The sequence below is a fragment of the Humulus lupulus genome, chromosome 2 (genome assembly GCF_963169125.1).
Source record: "Humulus lupulus chromosome 2, drHumLupu1.1, whole genome shotgun sequence".
Taxonomy (NCBI): Eukaryota; Viridiplantae; Streptophyta; class Magnoliopsida; order Rosales; family Cannabaceae; genus Humulus; species Humulus lupulus.
Window position 1 is genome coordinate 186,563,561 of NC_084794.1, and position 20,737 is coordinate 186,584,297.

The window sequence follows — 20,737 nt, forward strand, 5'->3', positions numbered from 1 at the left end:
CAGGACTCCTCGAGATAAAGGAACTTCACAGTTCAAAGATGGACATGGTCGTGATGAGGCTGATAGTCATCACACCGACCGGTCAAAGGAAAAAGAGGGCAACAACCAACAAGGAGGAAAAGACTGCCCAACACGTACAGGAAGGCCACCACTACATCCCGACTAGCAGCGCAGTGGGAGAGACCAGGTCCCGCGCGGTAAGCCTTCTAAAAAAACTCAAAGCACATTGTTTGATCGCCTAGGAGGATGCACTTCCCATGAAGATCTAAGGGACTTTGTCATAGACAAGAGAAGGACCGTCCCGGTCGAAGGGCAAAATCTGAACCACCATGCCAGCCAAGTAGAAATACTCGACAACAGTGTACCAGATGGAAATGCCCGACCGAGCGGTCACGACCTTGGAACCCCGTCAGTTGCGCCAGCCATCCAAGCCCAACTTGATGCGCTAACGGCTGCGGTGCAAGGTTTGTCAAAATGACCTTCCATAATGGATGTAGTAGGCCACAAAAGTGGCAGTCCCTTTTGTGCTAGGATCAGAGCAGCCCAGCCGCCAGCAAAGTATAAAGCACCAGTACTGCCAATATATACAGAAAAGGCAGATCCCATTAGGCATGTTGGGAAATTTGAGGACCAAATGGAGCCGCTCGGTGTACGTGACGACTACCGGTGTAGAGTCTTTCCAACCACATTATCCGATACTACCCAAGAATGGTATTGGAAATTCAAGCCAAACTCTATTACCTCTTGGGAATCTTTTAGGAAGGAATTTTGTAGGTAATTCAGTGCTGCTCGAACCCCTATAGTTTATTCCAACCAATTGGCTGACATCAAACAAGGAAAGGATGAATCTCTAAAGAATTATATGCAGAGATTCATGAGAGAGGCCAACCGAGCAACCGATGTCGGAGACGAGGGGAAGATGGTTGCAATATCCTCTAGGATAACTTATTGGAGCCCCTTGTGGGATAGTATACATTGCAATCCAATTTCAACACTCCAACAATTTCTTGACCGAGCGGACAAGTATATGAAATTTGATGATGCGATTGAGAAAGAGGAGAAAGGCATAAACAATCCAGGCGGATCAACTGATCCTCCTAAGAATGGAGGAAATTGTCAAAATGGCGGAAAGAAATGTGGGAATAACAGGTCTGACCGCCATGATGAAAAGAAGGCTAAGTCGGGTCCAAACGATAAGCCGACCAAGTATGAGCCCCGATTCACAAACTACACAACTCTTTTAGCTAGTCAGGCATTAATCTATCTCGCCAGTCATGAGGAAGTTCTCTACAAGAAACCTCCACCCATGAGGAAAGAGATATCTAAGAGGGACATGAACAAATTTTGTCGGTTCCATGGAGATTATGGCCATGACACAAATGAATGCAATCACCTCAAAGATGAGATATAATTCCTTCTCCGGTCGGGCAAGTTGAAAAAGTATCAAGCAAAGACACCCCAATGGGAAGGAGGCAGCAACAATCCTGGGTTCAAACGATAGAGATCTCCACCCTTGCAACCCGGGCCTGTGGACTTTACCTTAGAAACTATATGTGGAGGTCCAAACTTGGTTGAGGATAGTAACAAAGAAAAGAGAGGTATGCCCAGACACTTTGGCGTGAGCGGGAGTGCCAGGATCAGATTGTTGGAAAAAGCTTATACAGGATCTTTATTTATTTTCATGTATATCTAATATTAAACAAATTAATACAAGATAGCCTAAAACATGTTTCTAAAATTGAATTCAAGAGAAACAAAGAATAGAACACTTACAGTATACGCAGCGGAATTAAAGAGTCCTTCCTTCAGTTTCTCTAACTCTTGTATCATTTCTGTCGCAGAGTATTATCAAGAAACTGAACCGATCTTCTATTTCTTCACAATCTTCCAATGTATCCTTAGAACCACCTAGACTAGTGTGGGCAATTCTCAACACATGAGATAGATATAGAGAGAAGAAGAGAAAATAACAAAGTGGCTTAGAAAAGGACTTGTGTTTAGAGAGAATTTAAAACTATCAGAAAATCTGACTTGAGACTTATCAAACTTCTTGTTTTGACTTCTCTATAAGCACTCCTTTTATAGACTCAATTAGGCCATTTAATTTCATTAAAAAATCAATAAAATAATAGCTATTTTGAAGCCCTAGGTCGAAATTATCATGGGCTATAGGCCCGTGAAATTTCCCATTTGATTATAAGCCCATTGGACTTAAAATCAAGGCCTGTATTATTTTCTATTGATTTAATTAATTAAATAATCATTTAAATCCTTTATCAAATTAATTATTTATAATTTGAACCTTGATTTAAACTTATTTATTAATTTAGATACCAATTTATCTTAATTAATAAATCTGCCATAATTTCTCTTTTCTTCTCAAAATTACACAACTCTGTGAAACTATCCAAAATTGACCTGGTCAACTTTGATAATTCTAATTAATGATTAAATCAATTAATTGAGACTATCAAGATGATTTTATCCAAGGTACAATGGGGACCATGGGCCTATGAAATCAAGCTCCAATAAGTTATCATAAATCATACAAATAAATTTACTAACTTATTAATTCCTCGTGACTCCACTATAGACTTGGAATTGCACTCTTGAATTCATAGAACGCTCTATAACAAATATAGATACTCTATTAATTATCCATTGTTACAATCATAATTGTCACTCAATCCTCTATGGACGGTCTACAATGAGATAGGACTAAAATACCGTTTTACCCCTCATTGTATTTTATCCTTAAAACACTTAGTTCCTTGTAAATGATATTTCAGTAAACTAATTTAATTACTGAAATGAGATCTCTATCATTTATCACCTTGAACCAAACTAAAAGGAAACCATCATTTCACTTCTTCATCAGAAGCTATAGATGTTCATATCTATGATTAACACTCCCACTCAATTATACTACCGAGTTCCCAAGATGTAAGTATGGGCTAGTCCGTAGGGTAAGCTGGTAATGAACAAGTCAAAGAACTCAAATAATACAATCAGTTAGAATACTAACCACTCAGAATTGAGATTGAATTGACCTATGGTCAACTATAAGATATGACTAGAATAGATAATAACAGTATGTTTACTTATCTTATCAACTGTCAATATCGGTCCTGTCCGATGTAACAAATACATCTGATCTTATCTACTTTGCTAATGTTCTGGAAAGAACATAACACTGTAATGTGTAAGTAGATTATATCGTAGATTGGCAAGTCAGTGTAAATCCTGTGCACTGACTAATCTTAGGACTAACTTATTTTGAACATATAATTATATTTATATTCCACTGTGATTACGTCACTATAAATAAGATTAGCTATATGCTCGGGATTTAATAGAAGTTTATATTAAACAAATAATCATGAAAATAAAACATGGGAGCAAAGTGATTGACCAAGTCAAAAATGATTTCTATTCTTTTATTAATAATAAAATGAGATTACAAAGAATTTGGTTTTAATTAGGGCATAAAACCCCAACACAGATTTGGTGGATGGAGCCTGATCAAAAACCACTGGAATGGCAAGTATATGAGGATATATTATCACTAAAATACCGCTTTTAGAGTGGTAGCTTAATTTCAAGTTGTTTAACTTGTTATTTGAGTTTTGTTTATGAGATAGTTATTTGCTAACCAGTCATTTATTTATGTTTGAACAATTTTTGTTGTTTAAGACTCATTATTAGACACGTTTTGTCCTTTTTAATTTACGAGTAATAAAAGAGACTACATGCAATGTGGTCGATTCCTGCTACAAATGTGCATGTGTGTTAATTATCCGATCAGTGTTCAACTGGTCAGTAAAATCGGACAGTGTTCAACTGATCGGTACATTCAAGCAGTGTTCAACTGCTCGAATATTTTCCATATATTTTATGTGTTTCACGAGTAATTAACTGCTCGAACAAATTCGGTCAAGTAGCAAGTGACCAAGGATCTTTCAAACCTTGATCACCTGGGGGCACCTGAGGTAAACTGGTATATAATTTAACACAGGCAATAAGAGCACGAGTTAAGATATCTGTTTTTAGGCTGACTTGTAAATTTTCGAAGTAAAAAAATGCCATTAAGCTAACTTGTTTGACAAAGCTTAAGTAACTTGGAATTTTTTAAAATTTCAAGTTAGAAGCAGATATTCGTGTGACAATAAACATTATGCTCATAAAATGTTAGAGCAATAAGAGTGTGAGAAAGTATTCTTAGTAGGGACTTATGAAATGTCTAGAATTTCTAAGTTAGAAAACTAAGTACTCATGCGAAAATATAAGGCACACATCAGAGTGACTTTACTATTCACAAAAAACTTATAATGTTTTAAGTCTAAAAAGACTTAGAATATTTCAAGTTAGCAAAGAAAAGTAAAGTATAAATACCAACAGCTCGGCTGTACGAGAAAAATATCAAAGATACTAAGCAGCAATTTTCTTCACAAAAAGTGCGAGAAAAAGAAGTAAACTACTAGTTGGGAACAAAGTTTTCACTGTTCTAGTTGAGCATGGCCTCTGATCGGCCAAATGTGTTCTCTGGTCGGTCCAAGATGCTCACTGGTCGGGAAGATTGTTTCCTGGTTAGTCAACACTGTCGTCATCAGGAGCTTCCTCAAGTCGAAAAGATAGAGCAGGAGAGGCAGGCACAATGCCAGCTGGAAGAGCTGCCTTCTCGGAAGCCTTGGCTTCACATTTGGCGAGCTCCTCGACTTTTGCTTCTTCAGAAAGAAAGTCAAGGTTGAGAGGTTTGTTCAGCTTCCAAATCTGGTAGAAGCAGTTGAAGTAGATTTCTTCATAGCGAGTGAGATCAGCTTCCTTATCCTGCTTCAACTCCTCGATCTCTTGAACATGTTTCTCCTGCTGATCGATTAATTTCTTGTTGGTTTGGATGAGTTTGTTGTTCTCATCCGTCAACCCTTCAATGTTCTTTCTCGGTCAGCAACTATTTTTTTTGCCTGCTCAGTTTTTTCTTGAAGGTCTTTCTCAGATTTTGTCAGGTGCTTTATCTTCGCTTAGGATTCCACCAACTGATCATTCAAGAATTTGACCAATTCCTTATAGTCTACTGCTCAGTGTTGAGCATGACTGATAGTGATAAGTGCCTGAAATGGATAACAGAAAGTTACTTAGAGTAAAAACAATTAATAACAAAATGGGATGTCTTGATGATAAAATACTTACACTCATCATTTGAGCAAGACCTCTTTTCAGGACAACTTCAACACTAAGCCGAGGTAAAGACTCAAAGGTTTAAGTTGTTGTAGCATGGTGTAGAGTGTGGTCAAGCAATTCCTTTCCAATATCACCAGCAATGCGAAGTGGCTCACTTAAGCTAGCCGATCGGGTAGTTGTTAAGCTAGCAGAAGGAGGAATTGATGAAGGAGTCAATTGCGGAATGGTGATAGGCTGGTCAGATAATCTCCCCTGGCTAGTCGGTACATTCTTTGCGACTTTGCTCGGAGGGTTTGAGCTACTAACTTCCCTAGATTTCCTCTTTTGGGCAGAGAAAGTGTTGAATTGTTTAAACATATCTGGATCTGCAAAAAAGAGTGAAGCACAAGACTCGTTAGTAAACATGGGAGATAATATATAAGTAAATGAAAGTTTACTATTACCACATAACTTTATAGATTTCACACAATCATTCTCTAAGACAGTTATTTTTAACAAACCACCAATCTATGGTTGCTGTTAGCAGAATAACCTGAGTTTAGAATTTCATCGAGAAAGTTGATTTCTTCTTTAGATGATGAGTTGACTTCTCTAGGGAGCTCAAGGTTCTTTCCTTTCCCCGGCCTGGTAGGAACGGCGCGTCTGCGATGGTCTTCTGGAAAAGGTTCCTTAATAATAAGGTCACCTGGTCGGCGTGAGTAGGGAGATAGTTCAGGAGAGAACTGATCTGTCACTACTTCAGTATCAACATTTGATTGATCGGTTGTGTTTGCTTCTTTAGTGTACCGACCTTTATGATGTTCTGATTGCTTGATAATAACCCCACCAGTTGAAGATTTTCCACGTTGACCAACTCCTTGACATTTTTCTCTTCAATAGACATGTTAGCAAGTTCTTCTGCTTGGGAATACATTTCCCTACTTGGTAGAGGTTGATGAAAAGGGCATGCATGTGTGAAAGCCAAGTTGTTGGCCTTAATATCTGAAGTGAGGAAATATTTTGTGTAGTATTTTCCGGGATTCGATTTATGAGCGATACCATGGAGATACTTAATCCCTTTTTGCCTACGGAAGAGGTGGAAAAAACATGTATTCTTGTGGCTTAGGTTGGTCCTAAAGTCAAAAAGGTAATGCACTTCATGAGGAGTAGGTGGATCCCAACCTTAAAAATAATAAAGAATGTATAGAGCAGATAGTGCTTGAATTCCATTAGGAGCTATCTGGAAGGGAGAGACATTGAAGTAATCTACTACCGAATGAAAAAAGGGATGCAGTGGGATAGTAGCTCCTACAAATATGTGGTATCTGGACCAGGCGCAGTAGGGTCCCCCAGGATTGTTAGCTCTCTGGTGAGGTCGCGGGAATATCATATTTACTCCTTCAAGGCCCGAAGCCTGAATGTGTTTATTGAACATTTTGGAGTTGAGTTTACAAGGTTTGACTATAAACCAAGAAGGCGTTCCATCTTCATCTTTTCTTGGTTTTAGAGCAGCTGATTTCCGAATCTTAGTTGTAAAGTTCTAGGTAGTCTTTTTCCGGGGTTTACTAGCTTTTTGGACCTGGCGAGGAGGCCTTGAAGAAGCTGTAGTTTGAGCTTTACTACGTTCCATTACCTTTTGTGTCCCTCTTCGAGCCACTTGAGGATCTTGGTCTTGAGGAAGTTGATTAGATTTTTTCATCCTCATTGGCGGATGTTGAAGCTGTTGATTAAGAAACTATTCTTCGTGAAGGAAGTATAAAGACGACCGGGGAAGGTTTTTTTTAAGGCGACGAAGGCGATCTTCGGGAGTACGACTGCTAGGAGATTTGGACGAAGAATCGCTGCTTTGAGGAGTGTCGCTTGACTTGGGAACTGAAGAATCAGAGTTTGTATGGTTGTCACATCCCCTGTTCTCGAAGAGATTCATCTACAAAAAAGTATGGGGAGGTGAGTGAACCAAACAAACATAAATCCATCAATGCAAATGAAAAATATTTATTTACTACCCAGTAAAATATTTTCTGAGTAGTAAAAATATTTTTTACTCCCTAGATAAACATGTATGAGGGTAACAATAATAAGAAAAAAAAATTAGGTGCCTAAAATGCATGAACCATTTTTACAAGCCCAAAGGCTTGGGAGCATTCAGGTCCGAGCGGATGGAAGAGCGTCTGATCAGCTGGGCGCTAGTCCGAGTGGATGGCATGGTTCCCGAGCAGTTTGCGTGGTGTCCGAGTGGATGGCGTGCGTCCGAGCTGTTCTTGTGGTGTCCGAACGGATGGAAGAGTGTCCGATCGGCTGGGTGCTGGTCTGAGTGGATGGCATGGTCCGAGCAGATGGCGTGGTGCCCGAGTGGATGCATGGTGTCCGAGTGATGGTGCCCTGGCGTCCGAGTGATTGTGCCTTTGCATCCAAGCAGATGGTGGCATACTCGAACGGCTTGGGGGGCGTGTTTATGGTACCCTTGTTGGGTTAAGTTTTCAGGTTATTTTGGTGACTCTCAAATAAGATGACTGATCAGCCATATACATGCTTTCCTAATAAATTATTTTTTAGGGGACAAAAAATCTCAAGGGCATGGGATACAAACATGTTTTTCTTACTCATGGGACACTACAACAAGATCAAAGAATTGGAATTTGAAGAGTTCAAGAGGTTCTAGGGATTTTGTAATGCCCCAGATTCCCTAATATGGTTTAATGGCCGGATTAGTAGGCCGGGAGGGCCATAACTGTTTAATTATGCCATTAAATGAAATTATGCATGTTTATGAGAATTATATTATAATATGATGTTAAATGCATGCATGTGGGTCCACATTTGTTTACAGGGGTGTTTTGGTAATTTGGCCCGTTGAGGGCATAATTGTATATTTGTTTGCATGTCAATGATATATTGTGAGGCCACATTATAATGTGGATTGGTTCGAGTTATTCGGCATGAGACAATCTTTAAGTATAATTTATCGGTTTGGTCATAACAGGCTTAAGCTCGGGGCTCGGGGTGAGTCTCGGGGTATTTTTGATGATTAGAGCGTTACCGGGAATTATAGGGTAATGGGATATGAATTATTGGTGTTTGAGATTGTTGAGGTTAGCGGGAATTGGAGAGCGTTAATTATAATTAACGGTATAGGTTCGAAAGTACCAATTTTTCCCTTGGGAAGGTTTTAGAAACTTTTAATGACTTAGGGGCATTTAGGTCATTTGGTTGGATGTATATGACCTTTAGTTGGCTGTAGAAAAATAGAACAAAAACAGGGTTTTTCCTTCTCCTTCCCGTGCATCACTCTCTTCCATTTCCTCTTTGGAGTTTTTGAGCGTGAATTGGGGAATTAAGCTAGAAAATCAAGGAACTGGGTTTGCAGACTTGGTTCAGCCATAGAAGGAGGTTTAATCTCGGGTTTGAGGTGAGTTTTAGCCATTGGTTTCTGGTTTTACTCTGTTTTAGCTTTGAGTTTTTAGTTTGTAACTCTCTTGATGGATAGTTGAATTGATGGAAGTTTGATTGATGTTTAACTTGGGTTTTGATGAGTATTTGATATAGGTGATGTTTAGGGGTTGGATTGAGTGTTTGGAAGAGGTTTGGAACTGGTTTGAAGGGTTGGTTCCGGGGGAAAACGCAGGGGAAAGCAACCTGGTGCTGGTAAAGGGCCGTGGCATGGCTATGGTGAGCCGCGGCCTACGGTTGTTTTTGTGAGGGAAATGGCCCTGTCAGATGGGTGAGCCGCGGCCCATCAGGGCAATTTTGGCAGAATTGTGTGTTTAGCTTGGGGATTCAAACCTTAGGCCTCGGGATCGATCCTACTACCCGGTTTAGTGGGAAACGATGTCTCGGAGGCTAGGTTTTGGTTTGGGAACCTTTGTTATCATTTTCATTGATGAATCCTATATTTTGGTTATGAGTAGGTGACCATCAAGGAATTAAAAGATTGATCGTTCTCAAGGGTCATTCTTATATTAATTCTCACTTGAACCAGAGGTAAGAAAACAGTGTATGAATACAATTGCACCCTGTATATGTATATGACATGCATGGTTTGTTATTGAAGCATGTTGGTTGATATATGTGGACATGGATTGCATATTAAATGCTAGTGAATGTTGATTACTTGTGTATGGCACTGACTAGTCAGGGACATTGACCTAAAGGTCAGAAACGACATAAGCATTCTAAACGCAGGGCCGAATAAAGATTAGATCTAATCGATATCAGCATTGAATGGCTCTATGGCATTAATGCTGGACCAACCCTAAGGTCGATGAACTTATAAGCGCTTGACTAGTCTAAAACTAGTACTCAGAGCCAGGGCATAAGGCCCCGGTGACTGTTGTCACATGGCTAGGGAACGACGTTCCAAGGTTATGACCCTATGGTCATGAGGAAAGTTATGTTGGTGACTATTCACCATACACCTATCCTGATCAAACTTATGAAAGGATAACTTATCAGTTAAGCCCTGGTGACCCTATCGTCACATGGATAAAGGGAGCTGTACCCACTTTTGTGACTTTTGCTACTGTCACCTATCTGTTTTGGACTGTTAGTCCTGGATGATTATTATGATCATTGTTGATATTATATCATGCTTTATTGTGTTTTCTTGCTGGGCCTTGGCTCATGGGTGCTATGTGGTGCAGGTAAAGGGAAAGAGAAGTTCACCCAACCTTGAGTGGAGAGCTTAGGTGGTGTTGTGTACATATTTGGCCGCTTGACCACCACGGCCAAGGAGTTTTCAGAGGGACTAGGGGTTTACCCTATTTTTGCCGCTTAGGTCGGCGGGGATTGTAAATTTGAAACAATAGCGACCATTTTGTACTGTAAACAACTTGTAAACGTTTTGAATGGCTCATGAGCAGTTTATTTACTTAATGAAATGCATCATTTCCTTTTTACTGGTTTTTCACCTTAACCTGATAATAACACTTAGATCACGTTTTTAACCAAAGGACTCGGGTAGCGGGTCAAATCTCTGGTTCACTGTTCACCGTAACTGTTCTAGGGTTACCAGGGCGTTACAACTTGGTGTCAGAGCAATGCCAAGGTTAAGGTTCCTGTAGACTGGCTGGGCATGTACACACATCACTAAAGTCAAGCTCGACTCATGGGTTGGGTAACTATTTATGTGGTTATATGTATAACTGCTTAAATGTGGTATATATGCTTTACCTGTGCGCATGAGACACCATGTTAAACTTGTGCCTTGAGATATTATATATTCAGCAAATGTGTGCTAATTAGTACTGAGATTGCTAGAACCTGCTTATTAGTGTGGTTGTTTATGAGTTATTATGTGATACATGCTGTGTGCTGAATGCTATAAACATGTATCTGCTCGTATATGTGTATGACTGTGGAATGTGATAATTGTCTGTTTGTTCTTGGACCGTAAGGCGGCAAGAGGTTTAGTTATTACTACCTGACTAGCCGTATTGATTGTTGTTTCAGTAAGGTATCAGTGACAGAATGAATCCAGGGCAGACAGACATGTCAGCTGGCCAGAGTGATCCAGGCCAGAATAATAACAGCCAAGGTCAAGTGAATGACCAATCCCAGGTTCCAAAGCCAGCTCCTGCGAACTGGCAGCAGTTGTTTGATGAATTGCAGGCAACAGTGCTGAAACAGGGGGAGGAGCTTCGTCTCCTAAGACAGCAACAAGTGCCTGTAGTGGCCAGTGTTTCAGAGGCACCTTCTATGTCGGTGCCAGTTATTGGGCAGCTGCCTGAGGTAGGAAACAAATGGGAACCTCTTTATGAACGGTTCAGGAAGCATCAACCTCCTGTATTTGAGGGCAGAGTACGCGTCCATAAATGACATAAGCTCGTGCCCCGCCGTGGCATCCACCAACTGGTCAATCCTTGGCAATGGAAAACAATCCTTGGGGCAGGCTTTATTCAGGTCGGAGAAGTCGATGCAGGTACGCCATTTCCCGTTGGGCTTCGGGACCAGCACGGGGTTGGCAACCCAAATCGGAAACTTGGCTTCACGGATAAAGCCACATTTTTTTAGCCGGGCTACTTCTTCCTCTAAGGCTTCAGCCCGGGTTGTTCCTAGGCGTCTCTGCTTCTGGGACTTTGCAGGAACGTTTTTATCCAGATGAAGTGTGTGCATGATGACACTCGGGCTGATTCCCACCATGTCCTCGTGTGACCACACAAACACATCTAGGTTATCCCGCAGAAATCTGATCAGCTCCGCCTTCCTCTCGCTGCAGAGGTTTTTTCCGAGCCTGACCATCCGTGATGGGTTCTGCGGATCAATGTTTACTTCCTCAAGCTCCTCAATAACTTGGAGCTCGGATCTGTCCTCGCCTATTCGGGGGTCAATATCCTCACTCAAGACGATATTTTCCCCTTCGGCGCTTTGAGGGTTTTCAATCTCAAGACCAGACAAGGGGTCCCGAGATTCCTCTTCACCACTTTGGATGGCCATTGCCAGCTGCCCGGGTTTCGATTTTCCCTTCATGGAAATGTTGTAGCATTCCTTGGCAGCGAGCTGATCGCCACGGATAGTGCATATTCCCTTGGAAGTAGGGAATTTCATCGCGAGGTGGCGGATGGAAGTGACGGCCTCAAAAGCTATGAGCGTAGATCGTCCCAAAATTGTGTTGTACGCAGCGGAGCAGTCGATGACCACGAACTCGAGGAGTTTGGAGACTATCCGAGATCCTTCCCCCAGGGTGATCACCAGCTCGATAGTCCCTATAGTCGCTGATCCTTCTCCCGAAAAACCATATAGCATCATGGAGGTCGCCTTCAGCTCGGCGACAGTCAAACCCATCTTCTCTAATGTGGACCGGAATAGGAGGTTCACCGAGCTCTCATTGTCGATCAGCACCCTCCTAACCCTCCGATTAGCGAGCTGAACTGCTACAACCAGAGGGTCATTGTGCGGGAACTGGACATGGCCCGCATCATCTTCTGTAAAAATGATCGGTTGCTTTTCCAATCGTTGTTGCTTTGGCAGGCGCTGCTCCGGGACGAACTCTACTCCATTGTGCGCCTTAAGTTCGTTCACGTACCTCTTCTGGGCACCCCTGCTCGTGCCAGCCATATGCGGACCTCCAGAGATGGTGGATATCTCCCCTCCTATCACGGGAGGAGGGACGTCCTGATCTATCCGAGACCCGGGCTGACTTGCCGGGACTTCCGGAGCAGGTCGACTTGCTGGAACCCTGTTCCGCGCAAACTGAGCCAAGGGGCTGGCTCGGATGAAAGTCTCGATCTCATCTTTCAAATGCCTACAATCATCAGTATTGTGGCCAACATCGTTGTGAAAACGGCAAAACTTGGAGGTGTCTCTCTTCCCCTTTTGGTGCTTCAAAGGCTCCGGCCTCTTCCAGGGGAGGCGAGTAGAGTTAGCTAGGAAGATATTCTCCCTAGACTGGGTAAGCTCTGTATAAGTCGTGTAGACGGGCTTGAACTTGTCTACGGACTTATTCTTCTTTGGGCCGTGCTGGCTGTTTTCGCCATTCCCCTTTCTTTTGCCTCCACCGAGCTGGTTGTTCTGTGTGACGTTTTGGGTCGCTGCCACGACCTCCGTCCCCACTCCAACGGGCTGATCAGGGACCTGGCTGGTTCCTGCAGCTGAGGCTTCGGCTTCCTCCAAGTTGATCCATTCCTGGGCCCTGTTGAGGAATTCGTTAACCGAGTTGACTCCCTTTCTTTGTATATCTTTCCAGAGCTCCCCTCCGACGAGGATTCCAGTTCTCATGGCCATGAGCTTGGAGCTATCATCCGCGTCTCTAGCCCAAGCAGCGACGTTCGCAAATCTGCTCAGGTAGGCCTTCAGAGTTTCGCCGGGCTGCTGCCTCACGTTAGCCAGAGAGTCGGCCTGAACGCGGGCAGCCTGGGAGGCTCGGAATGCCCTTTTGAAATCAGCCGAGAAAGTTTTCCAGGAGTTGATTGACTGTCTTTTGCCTTGCTTGAACCACTGCCTGGCTGGTCCAATCAGTGTGGAAGGAAATATTAAACACCTCAGCTCAGGGCCAATGTTGTGGGCCATCATTAGGGTGTTGAACATCCCCACATGATCCGACGGATCTCCGTCCCCATTGAACTAAGACAGGTGCACGGAAACCAGGTGGGTAAGCCGTTGCTGCTATGCTGAGGGCGAAGAGCTCCATCTCGTCCCCTGAATCATATTCATCTTTTTCTTTCTCTGACAGGAGCTTCCTCATCAGCTCCTCCATCTGGGCCAGGCGCTCGAGGGTTTGGTCCTGAAGTCCTTGGTTATTCCGAGGCTGTTCAACAGCTCCGGATCCATTGATATTTGGTGGGTTATTGCCCCTCCTATCTTGAGATAGGTTATTTGGGGCATTCCCGCCGTTACGTACTTCGGACAGAGCCCCCCCTGAGCGAGCATGGCTATCTCCTCTTGCTGGCTCCCATCTATGAGAGTTAAGGCGATCTCGCAAGTCGCCCCCCTAGGTGGCTTGTGGACTTTGTGCCGAGCTCAGGCGCTGACGCAGGTCTCCGCCAGAGAGGTCGCTCCGACGACTGCCGGTCCAATAGCTCCTGTTAGATAGGCTCGGAGTCCGCCTTTGGTGGTGAGGATCTGGGCCTTCCCTCGGCGCCCTGCTTCGTCGGGAGGGCCCAGCGGAAGGCGGGTCTCTCCTACTATTTCCATAGGCCGGAATATCTCGGACGGGCCGAGGAGGAATGGATATCTAATTGGCAACGGAGGATGCCTGACCGGAGAGGCGATCCTAGTTCTGTCAGGACGGATCAAATTAGGTGGGGGCCTTTCGGCCCTGCCAACCTGTAGGTCCCGCGCCTGGCGGTCTGGACGAGGCGCAGGATGGCTGTTGGGGACGGGCTGACGCTGCGAGCCCTCCCCGGACCTCCTTCTGGAATTTCATCGAGCTCTCCTGGGCGCGCTCGAGGTTGGTTGGGAGCTAGGAGTTGAAGTTCTGACTGAACGGCTGTACTGCTGTTGTTCGGCTCTAGGCATTTCTCCGAAGTTTGCCTCTCGACGGTGCAACGAGGGAGTGGAGTTGGCTGTCGGAAGTCTGTCTGAGCGGCTATGCCTGGACCGATTACCCCGGCGAGACTTAGGAGCCTCGCCTTGCCTCTCTCCGACGTTAGTGTCGGTTGTGAGAGGGGGTAGTCGGGCTAGCATATCCTTGATCTGCTGATTAGCTATTGCTAGCTAGCTCCTCAGCTGAACATTCTCCATCTCCACCGCAGTGTAATAACATGGGTTCGGATTACGTGGTCGGGGCGCCGAACTTCCAGTGTAGTCTTGGCCCGCCGGCAGCTTGCCGGGCCGCTGTTGGACTTCAGGAATTTGTTCACCAGGGATGGCAGTATGATGAGCCTCCTGCCCATCATGCTGTTCCGTCTTGTTACCGTGCCTGGATCGAGTAGTCACCATAGTTGGATGTTTGCGACAACACTAATCGAACTTGCTCTCAATGAAAGCACCAAATTGTTGACGCGGTTCTTCGCCAACAGGTAATTAAGAAAGGAAGAGAAAGGGATTAGTGCTTAGGTTGAACCGAAATAGATAAATGACCTTAGAACATGAAATGGTGACTCAAAATACGTTTTTTAAGTGGTTCAAATGTTAAAATCCTTCTACTCCACTAGTCAGTATTATTGCTATATACTGGATATTTGATTACAGAGTATTTCTTACAATATAGAATCCAACTCCTATTAACTCCCAAGGTCTCCATATTTATAGGAGAGGGCACCTGGGAGTTGGTAAGAAGGTTATCCCGTGACCTTCTTACCTATCATGTCAACTCTGTGACATTCATGATTAATTCGTAAACCTGACACATAAATGTGGTCAAATCAATAGGTAAGGGGATAATGGGCCGCACGGCCCAAACTAGTCGTGGATGTCTGAATACACACGTTCCTGCTGCGTGTCCGAGAAGTCAGGGGTATATCAGACACGTGATGTCTAATATATGCACGTTTATCTTGCGTGATTGACTTTATAAAAGGTCACAGCCTCCAATTCCAGCTCGTACAACGAGCTAGATGCTTCCCTCGACCTGTGGTCCTCAGAGCCCAGGCCCAGTCCTTAAGCAATCTTGGCAAATCCTCAGGATACCTCGAGCTAAGGAGGTAGGACCTTATGACGGCAGCTCCGGTCTTGGGGATGTCCATGTGGTAGTCATGATTAGGCCGTATCTCAGCTCGTTAATCAGCCCGTGGGAATATCAGGGCGTACAGTAAGCATGTCACACAAAATACCACCTATACATGTCACACATAAACCACATTAAACATAAGCTACTTAATCATAGTCATGCAACTAACTTGTTCATGCTTAAACATAAACATAATTATATAATACAAGTTCTAATTTACATAATTATATAATAAAAGTATATCATATAGATTTTTTTTTCAATTATAATTTACAAATTTAAATGATATAAAACTACAAAATTAAATATAAATAATATGTTAAATATTATTATAAATTTAATTAACTAAAAAAATTATTTGGCAAAATTCAGTTAAATCAATTACTTGTATGAGAAAAATACTAATAGTTTGACATATTACAAATTAAAATGAATAAATAGTACTTTATATATAACCTAAAAGTATAACATTACAATAGTCTATAAATCATGTGGGACTATATGAATTTTTTAAATTATTAATTAATTATTTTGTTAACTAAAAAAATTAGAAAAAATCACAAATTTTGTATAAATGATTCTCATACGCGACCAACCTCCGTATAACTGTATTGGCTTATGTGGGTGCCCAAACATTAAAATTGTACACACATCAAAAGGCACACTTCACATTAGAAGCTCTAGAAGCTTGGTAGATTGGCTATGCTCTACTAAACTTCCTTAAAACAGATTAACGACAAATAATAGGGACGCTAAAAAATTACACAGTTGATCGATTTCTTAAATAATTTGAATTCTTAAAAGTATGTCATTTTATATTGTTAACTTTTTATGTTTTTTAATGTTCTTAAACTTCAAACAATCGAAATATTAATTCTGGTTATTGTTTTCTGTCATATATGAAAGCAGTTGGGCACTACTCTTAGTCAAATTATTTTTTAAAAAAAGAAATGCTTGAAACTAACCCTATTGCACATATGCCTAACGCATTCTTTTCTTCTAATGCTATGAGTTCTAAAATTTTGGACCAAATGGCAACATTTTGGTAGCATCAAACGACGGAATCTACTAAATAGTCCAGTTCAGTATAAGAATACGTTAGAATTTGGAAGAATAACTCTCTTTATGCTTGGTTGCATATTCACAATAGGGACATTAATCACTACCAAGGTTCCAGAGATCTTTTATCTTCATCGTTGGGGTAACTCCCCAAATACGTACTCCAAAACTCTGCATTCTCTCTGTAAGACAAAAGCTCACTGCTCTCATCATGGCCATCCTCAATAATTGAATTTTCAGATTCGAACAAATTCTCAAAACCATCACCATCCTCATCACCACAATCGTCGTCGTCGTCATCATCACCATGATCTTCATCATGTTTGTCATCGTTGGAATCACAAATTTCAATGCCTCTCCAACGAGCTCTTCTCCTGTCTCTCCTCATTCTCTTCCCCTCTATAACCAACTTCATCAACTCTTCCCTTATATCTAAAGATGGGTCTCTCTCCAAAAGCCTACCATTATCATCAAACCCCTCCACCAAGAGCACTGAATCCCTATGTCCTTTCAAACTAACATAGAATAACTCAGGATGCCTGATGATCATCCCCCTCAACTTGTTGGACAACCCAAACTCCTTTCTGAAATGAGTCAAGTGATCGATCAATGTCCTCTTTTCAATTGTCATCCCTAGCACCTCACGCACTACTGCACAAGCTCTTTTCTCTGCCTCAATGGACTCCTTCACTAATTCTGCAGCGGGAGTTTTATAAGGACACACATCTGGAATTTCACCAAACTTGATCAAAAAATCATGATGGCGTCTCTTTAAATTCAATCCTTTTCTCAATCTCAAATGCTTAAATTTTAACGGTCTATCTACTATCAACCCAAGTGATTGAACATCTGTAGATGGTAAAGTCTTCGCAAGGTCTGTCTCCCATGTGACAAGTTCAAGTGCTCGGCCATACGAGGTGTCAACAATCTTGATCTTATCTGGATGGTCATTACAGAGGCGTGATCGAAAATTAGGGGGAAGACCAAGATCTGGAGCAAGGTGAACTATTTTAGACAAAAGTAATCGCTGATGAGAAGAGAGCATGAGAAGTTTCTGAAGCTTTTGTACCAAGGTATCGGAGATGGCAAATTTGTAATTTAACTCACGGGCTGCAAGGGCCTCTGCAGCTGGGGTTAGACGAACACAAAGTTGAGGATATGACTTGGCTGCATTAAGTGGAAGTGGAGGCCATTCAATAGAAAAGAGTCCAAATATGGTAGGGTAACGGCAGATCATCGAGAGGATTGACTTAGGTGTTGAAACAGAAAGGTATGGTCGACATTTGGAAAGAATATGTAGAGGTATATAGTGCTTTGGCTTGGATAGGAGTAATGTTGTCAGCTTTTGAACAAACCGTATCTTGTGTTGCTTCACGATATACCTGTCTAAACCAGGACTACCGACTGTTTTAATGGATGAACAAGAAATTAAAAGAGAGAAATTTGTTGGCATTTTCCTCTCTTTATATCTCTTTTGTATGCTACCAAGATGGCAATAAGCTGGATTCCTAGGGAGGAAGTCGGAATTTAGGAAAGTTATAGGCCACTCTCTTTGAGTCGAAAAAGGTAAAGATAATGCCATTGATGTCATTGCAAATGAGCAATTTCAAAAACTGAACTAAAACAGACCATCAAGAGAAAAGGGTAAATAAATGTCTCTCAACCACGTGACCAGAATTTATACAGTGAGGCCTTGCGCTTTCCACCATTGCATCGGACTAGGAACAATCTTTCCCTTGACCACAAACGTGATAGATAGCATCAGCAAAAAAATAAATAAATAAAATAATGAAAAGCATTGGGTATAAAGTAGTCTACGATTTTAGAGAAAGATGGCGTAAAAGAGGACTTTATGTCAAGATGGCTTAGTGAGAGCACAAATCCTTTTCCAGTAATTAACTTCGCTAAGATAACAATGTTACCAGAAAAGAAAGAAGGGGAAAATAGAACAAGAATTTCATACTCTACTGGTCTAGAAACTACTATACGTATAAACGAAATATAACCATGTAAATCAAAAACCTAAAATATAGCAGCAGCATAAAGATTAACAGAAACTATGAGATACAGGAGAATCAATGTTTTTTTATACAATAAAAGCAAGTAGAACAAGCACTTTGAGTTAAGGTGATAGAAAATGCTAAAGGCTTCAAAAAGAAGTTGAAGTTCTGAGCAGGAAAAAAAAAAGTGTAAAAGTATAACCATAGGCATCCAAAATGAACAACCCATCATATTAACCGAAAAAAAATGGCAAGACAGACCCACTTGATTATTTTCCATAATAGAATTAAACTTGATTATTTACTTGAATATATAAAAATAGAGAACAACCAAAAAAAGTTTTTGGTCGGTCATCAATTGAGTCATCTTCATAATTGAAGATGTGAGGTTCCATAATATAATATTAAATTATCATATAAAATTACTAACAAGAACAAATCAGAAGTAACATACATAATCAACGGAAAACAGTCGCACTGTTTATGACTAGGCTTTTGGGATGTTCAGAAACTGGAACTAATTTGCAAAAATGTAAACAGGTTCCATTGGCCAGCTAGAAGATGAGTAGATAACACACAACACTGGATTGCTAAAAGATAACAAATAGGAAAACTATAACCAGTGTAGAGAAAATGAAACTAAAAAAGTAGATGGAAGATAACAGGACTCCATTTCCATACCAAGGTTTTTGGGCTTCAAGCTTCTGTAGGAACAGAAGGCCAAGACTGCGATAGAGCGACAGCACGACGGAGGCCTGCCGCGGTGGGCGAGGGCGACGGCGTGGCCGGCTGGGCGGTGGCTTCTGTGCTTCGACCGAGTGTGTGAGTAAGATGGAGGAGATGGTGGGCTAGGGGAGGGGGAGTGGGAGCTGGGGAAGCGGAGTATAAGAATTTTTTGAGAATGGACTTAATGACCTCAGATATTGATATTTTTTTGTTTTGTTTTCGTAAATAAGGATATTTTAAGGTTTTGTTAATTTAGAAGAAATTAGAGATGCTCATTTTAGATATCCTTTTAAATTTGACCCATTTATTAATTCAACCATACAATAAGAAGCAGCGCAACCATCAAATCAAACTATTTTAATTGTTAGTTAATAATTTTGAATAATATATAATAACAAATAAACACAATAAATATATTGTTAAATTAATAGTTAAAACTTTATATAATTTATTTTGTTAAGCATGCTAGTTTAACTTTTTAATTTTTGTGGTTTAAATTTTAAAGAGAAGTTATTTAAATTTTAAGTCTTGTAGTTTATATTTTAAAAACTAATAATTTAAATTTTAAATAATCGTGATTTAGATTTCAAATGATCATGGTTTATATTTTATATGATCGTAGTTTAGATTTTAAGTCTAGTGGTTTAACTTTTAAGTGTTATAGTTTAAATTTTATAGAGAGGTGATGTAAATTTTAAAGAGTTGTAGTTTAAATTTTAAGTCTTATGATATAAATTTTAAGCTTGTGGTTGAAATTTTAAAAATACGTGGTTTAAATTTTAAGTCTTGTGGTTTAAATTTTAAAGAGTCGTGGTTTAAATTTTAAGTCATGTGGTTTAAAGTTTAAAGAGTCGTAGTTTAAATATTAAGTCTTGTGGTTTAAATTTTAAGATTTGTGATTTACATTTTGAAGAGTTGTGGTTTAGATATTAATCATTGATGTTAAATTTTTAAAAGAACATAATTTAGATTTTATGTCTTGGTGTTTATATTTTAAAGGAATCTAGTTTACATTTTAAGATTTGTGATTTAAATTTTAAAGAGTTATTGTTTAGATTTTAAGCTTTGATCTTTACCTTTTAAAGAATAATTTTCCATAGATTGAATACAATCATATGAATATAGTTGTCACACATATATATATATGACAGTAGGGCTAAGCATAAAATCCAAAAAACCGAAAAAGTCGAGTACACTGATCTTTCGAACACTGAAAAAACAAAAACCAATTAAACTGAAAATTGAAAAAACCGTTAACGGCGTAAACCGCCACTATTCGGTCAATTTGAAAAATTCGTGTGGATCGACCAATTTGAACCGAAACCGACCGAAATTATAAATATATGTAGGTTATGTTATGCTTATGGACCTATAATTATGTTTTCAAACTTTTAAATTTGTGAATGTAACTATGTTTTAAGTATTTATGTTTTAAAAAAGCACAAAAATGAATTCCAACAATCCAAATTTTTCTTTCTCAAAAACTATGGAAATTTAAAAAAAAAAAAATGAACTTCGCTTACCGACCAAACTGCAGTCCAAAACGGTCGGTTTTTTTTTTAATTAGTTTGGTCGGTCGGTTTTTAGATCGCACCAATCCGGACCAAAAAATGAATTATGGATTTAATAATATGAAAAAACCGCTCAAACCGATCGATGCTCAGTCTTATATGATAGCATAAAAGTTTCA

At 40.7% G+C, this 20,737-nt stretch overlaps 2 protein-coding genes across 3 annotated transcripts; both read right to left on the reverse strand.

Annotated features, from left to right (window-relative positions):
- Positions 1 to 4,154: 4,154 nt before the first annotated feature.
- Positions 4,155 to 13,510, reverse strand: LOC133818801 (uncharacterized). 2 transcript variants are annotated; one of them, XM_062251864.1, is made up of 4 exons: positions 7,272 to 13,510; positions 5,711 to 7,084; positions 5,188 to 5,543; positions 4,155 to 5,108 (listed from the first exon to the last, which is right to left on the reverse strand). In XM_062251864.1, the coding sequence occupies exon 1, from the start codon at positions 13,177 to 13,179 to the stop codon at positions 10,837 to 10,839; it is 2,343 nt and encodes a 780-aa protein (XP_062107848.1). In that variant the 5' UTR covers positions 13,180 to 13,510; the 3' UTR covers positions 4,155 to 5,108; positions 5,188 to 5,543; positions 5,711 to 7,084; positions 7,272 to 10,836. The 2 variants fall into 2 exon arrangements, with proteins under 2 accessions (XP_062107848.1, XP_062107847.1); XM_062251863.1 differs by having other exon boundaries at positions 5,711 to 13,510.
- Positions 13,511 to 16,130: 2,620 nt separating this feature from the next.
- On the reverse strand, positions 16,131 to 19,249 carry LOC133818803 (protein WHAT'S THIS FACTOR 1, chloroplastic). The gene is made up of 2 exons (XM_062251865.1): positions 19,003 to 19,249; positions 16,131 to 18,056 (listed from the first exon to the last, which is right to left on the reverse strand). Exon 2 carries the CDS (start codon positions 17,910 to 17,912, stop codon positions 16,425 to 16,427), a length of 1,488 nt encoding a protein of 495 aa, XP_062107849.1. The 5' UTR covers positions 17,913 to 18,056; positions 19,003 to 19,249; the 3' UTR covers positions 16,131 to 16,424.
- Positions 19,250 to 20,737: the final 1,488 nt, after the last annotated feature.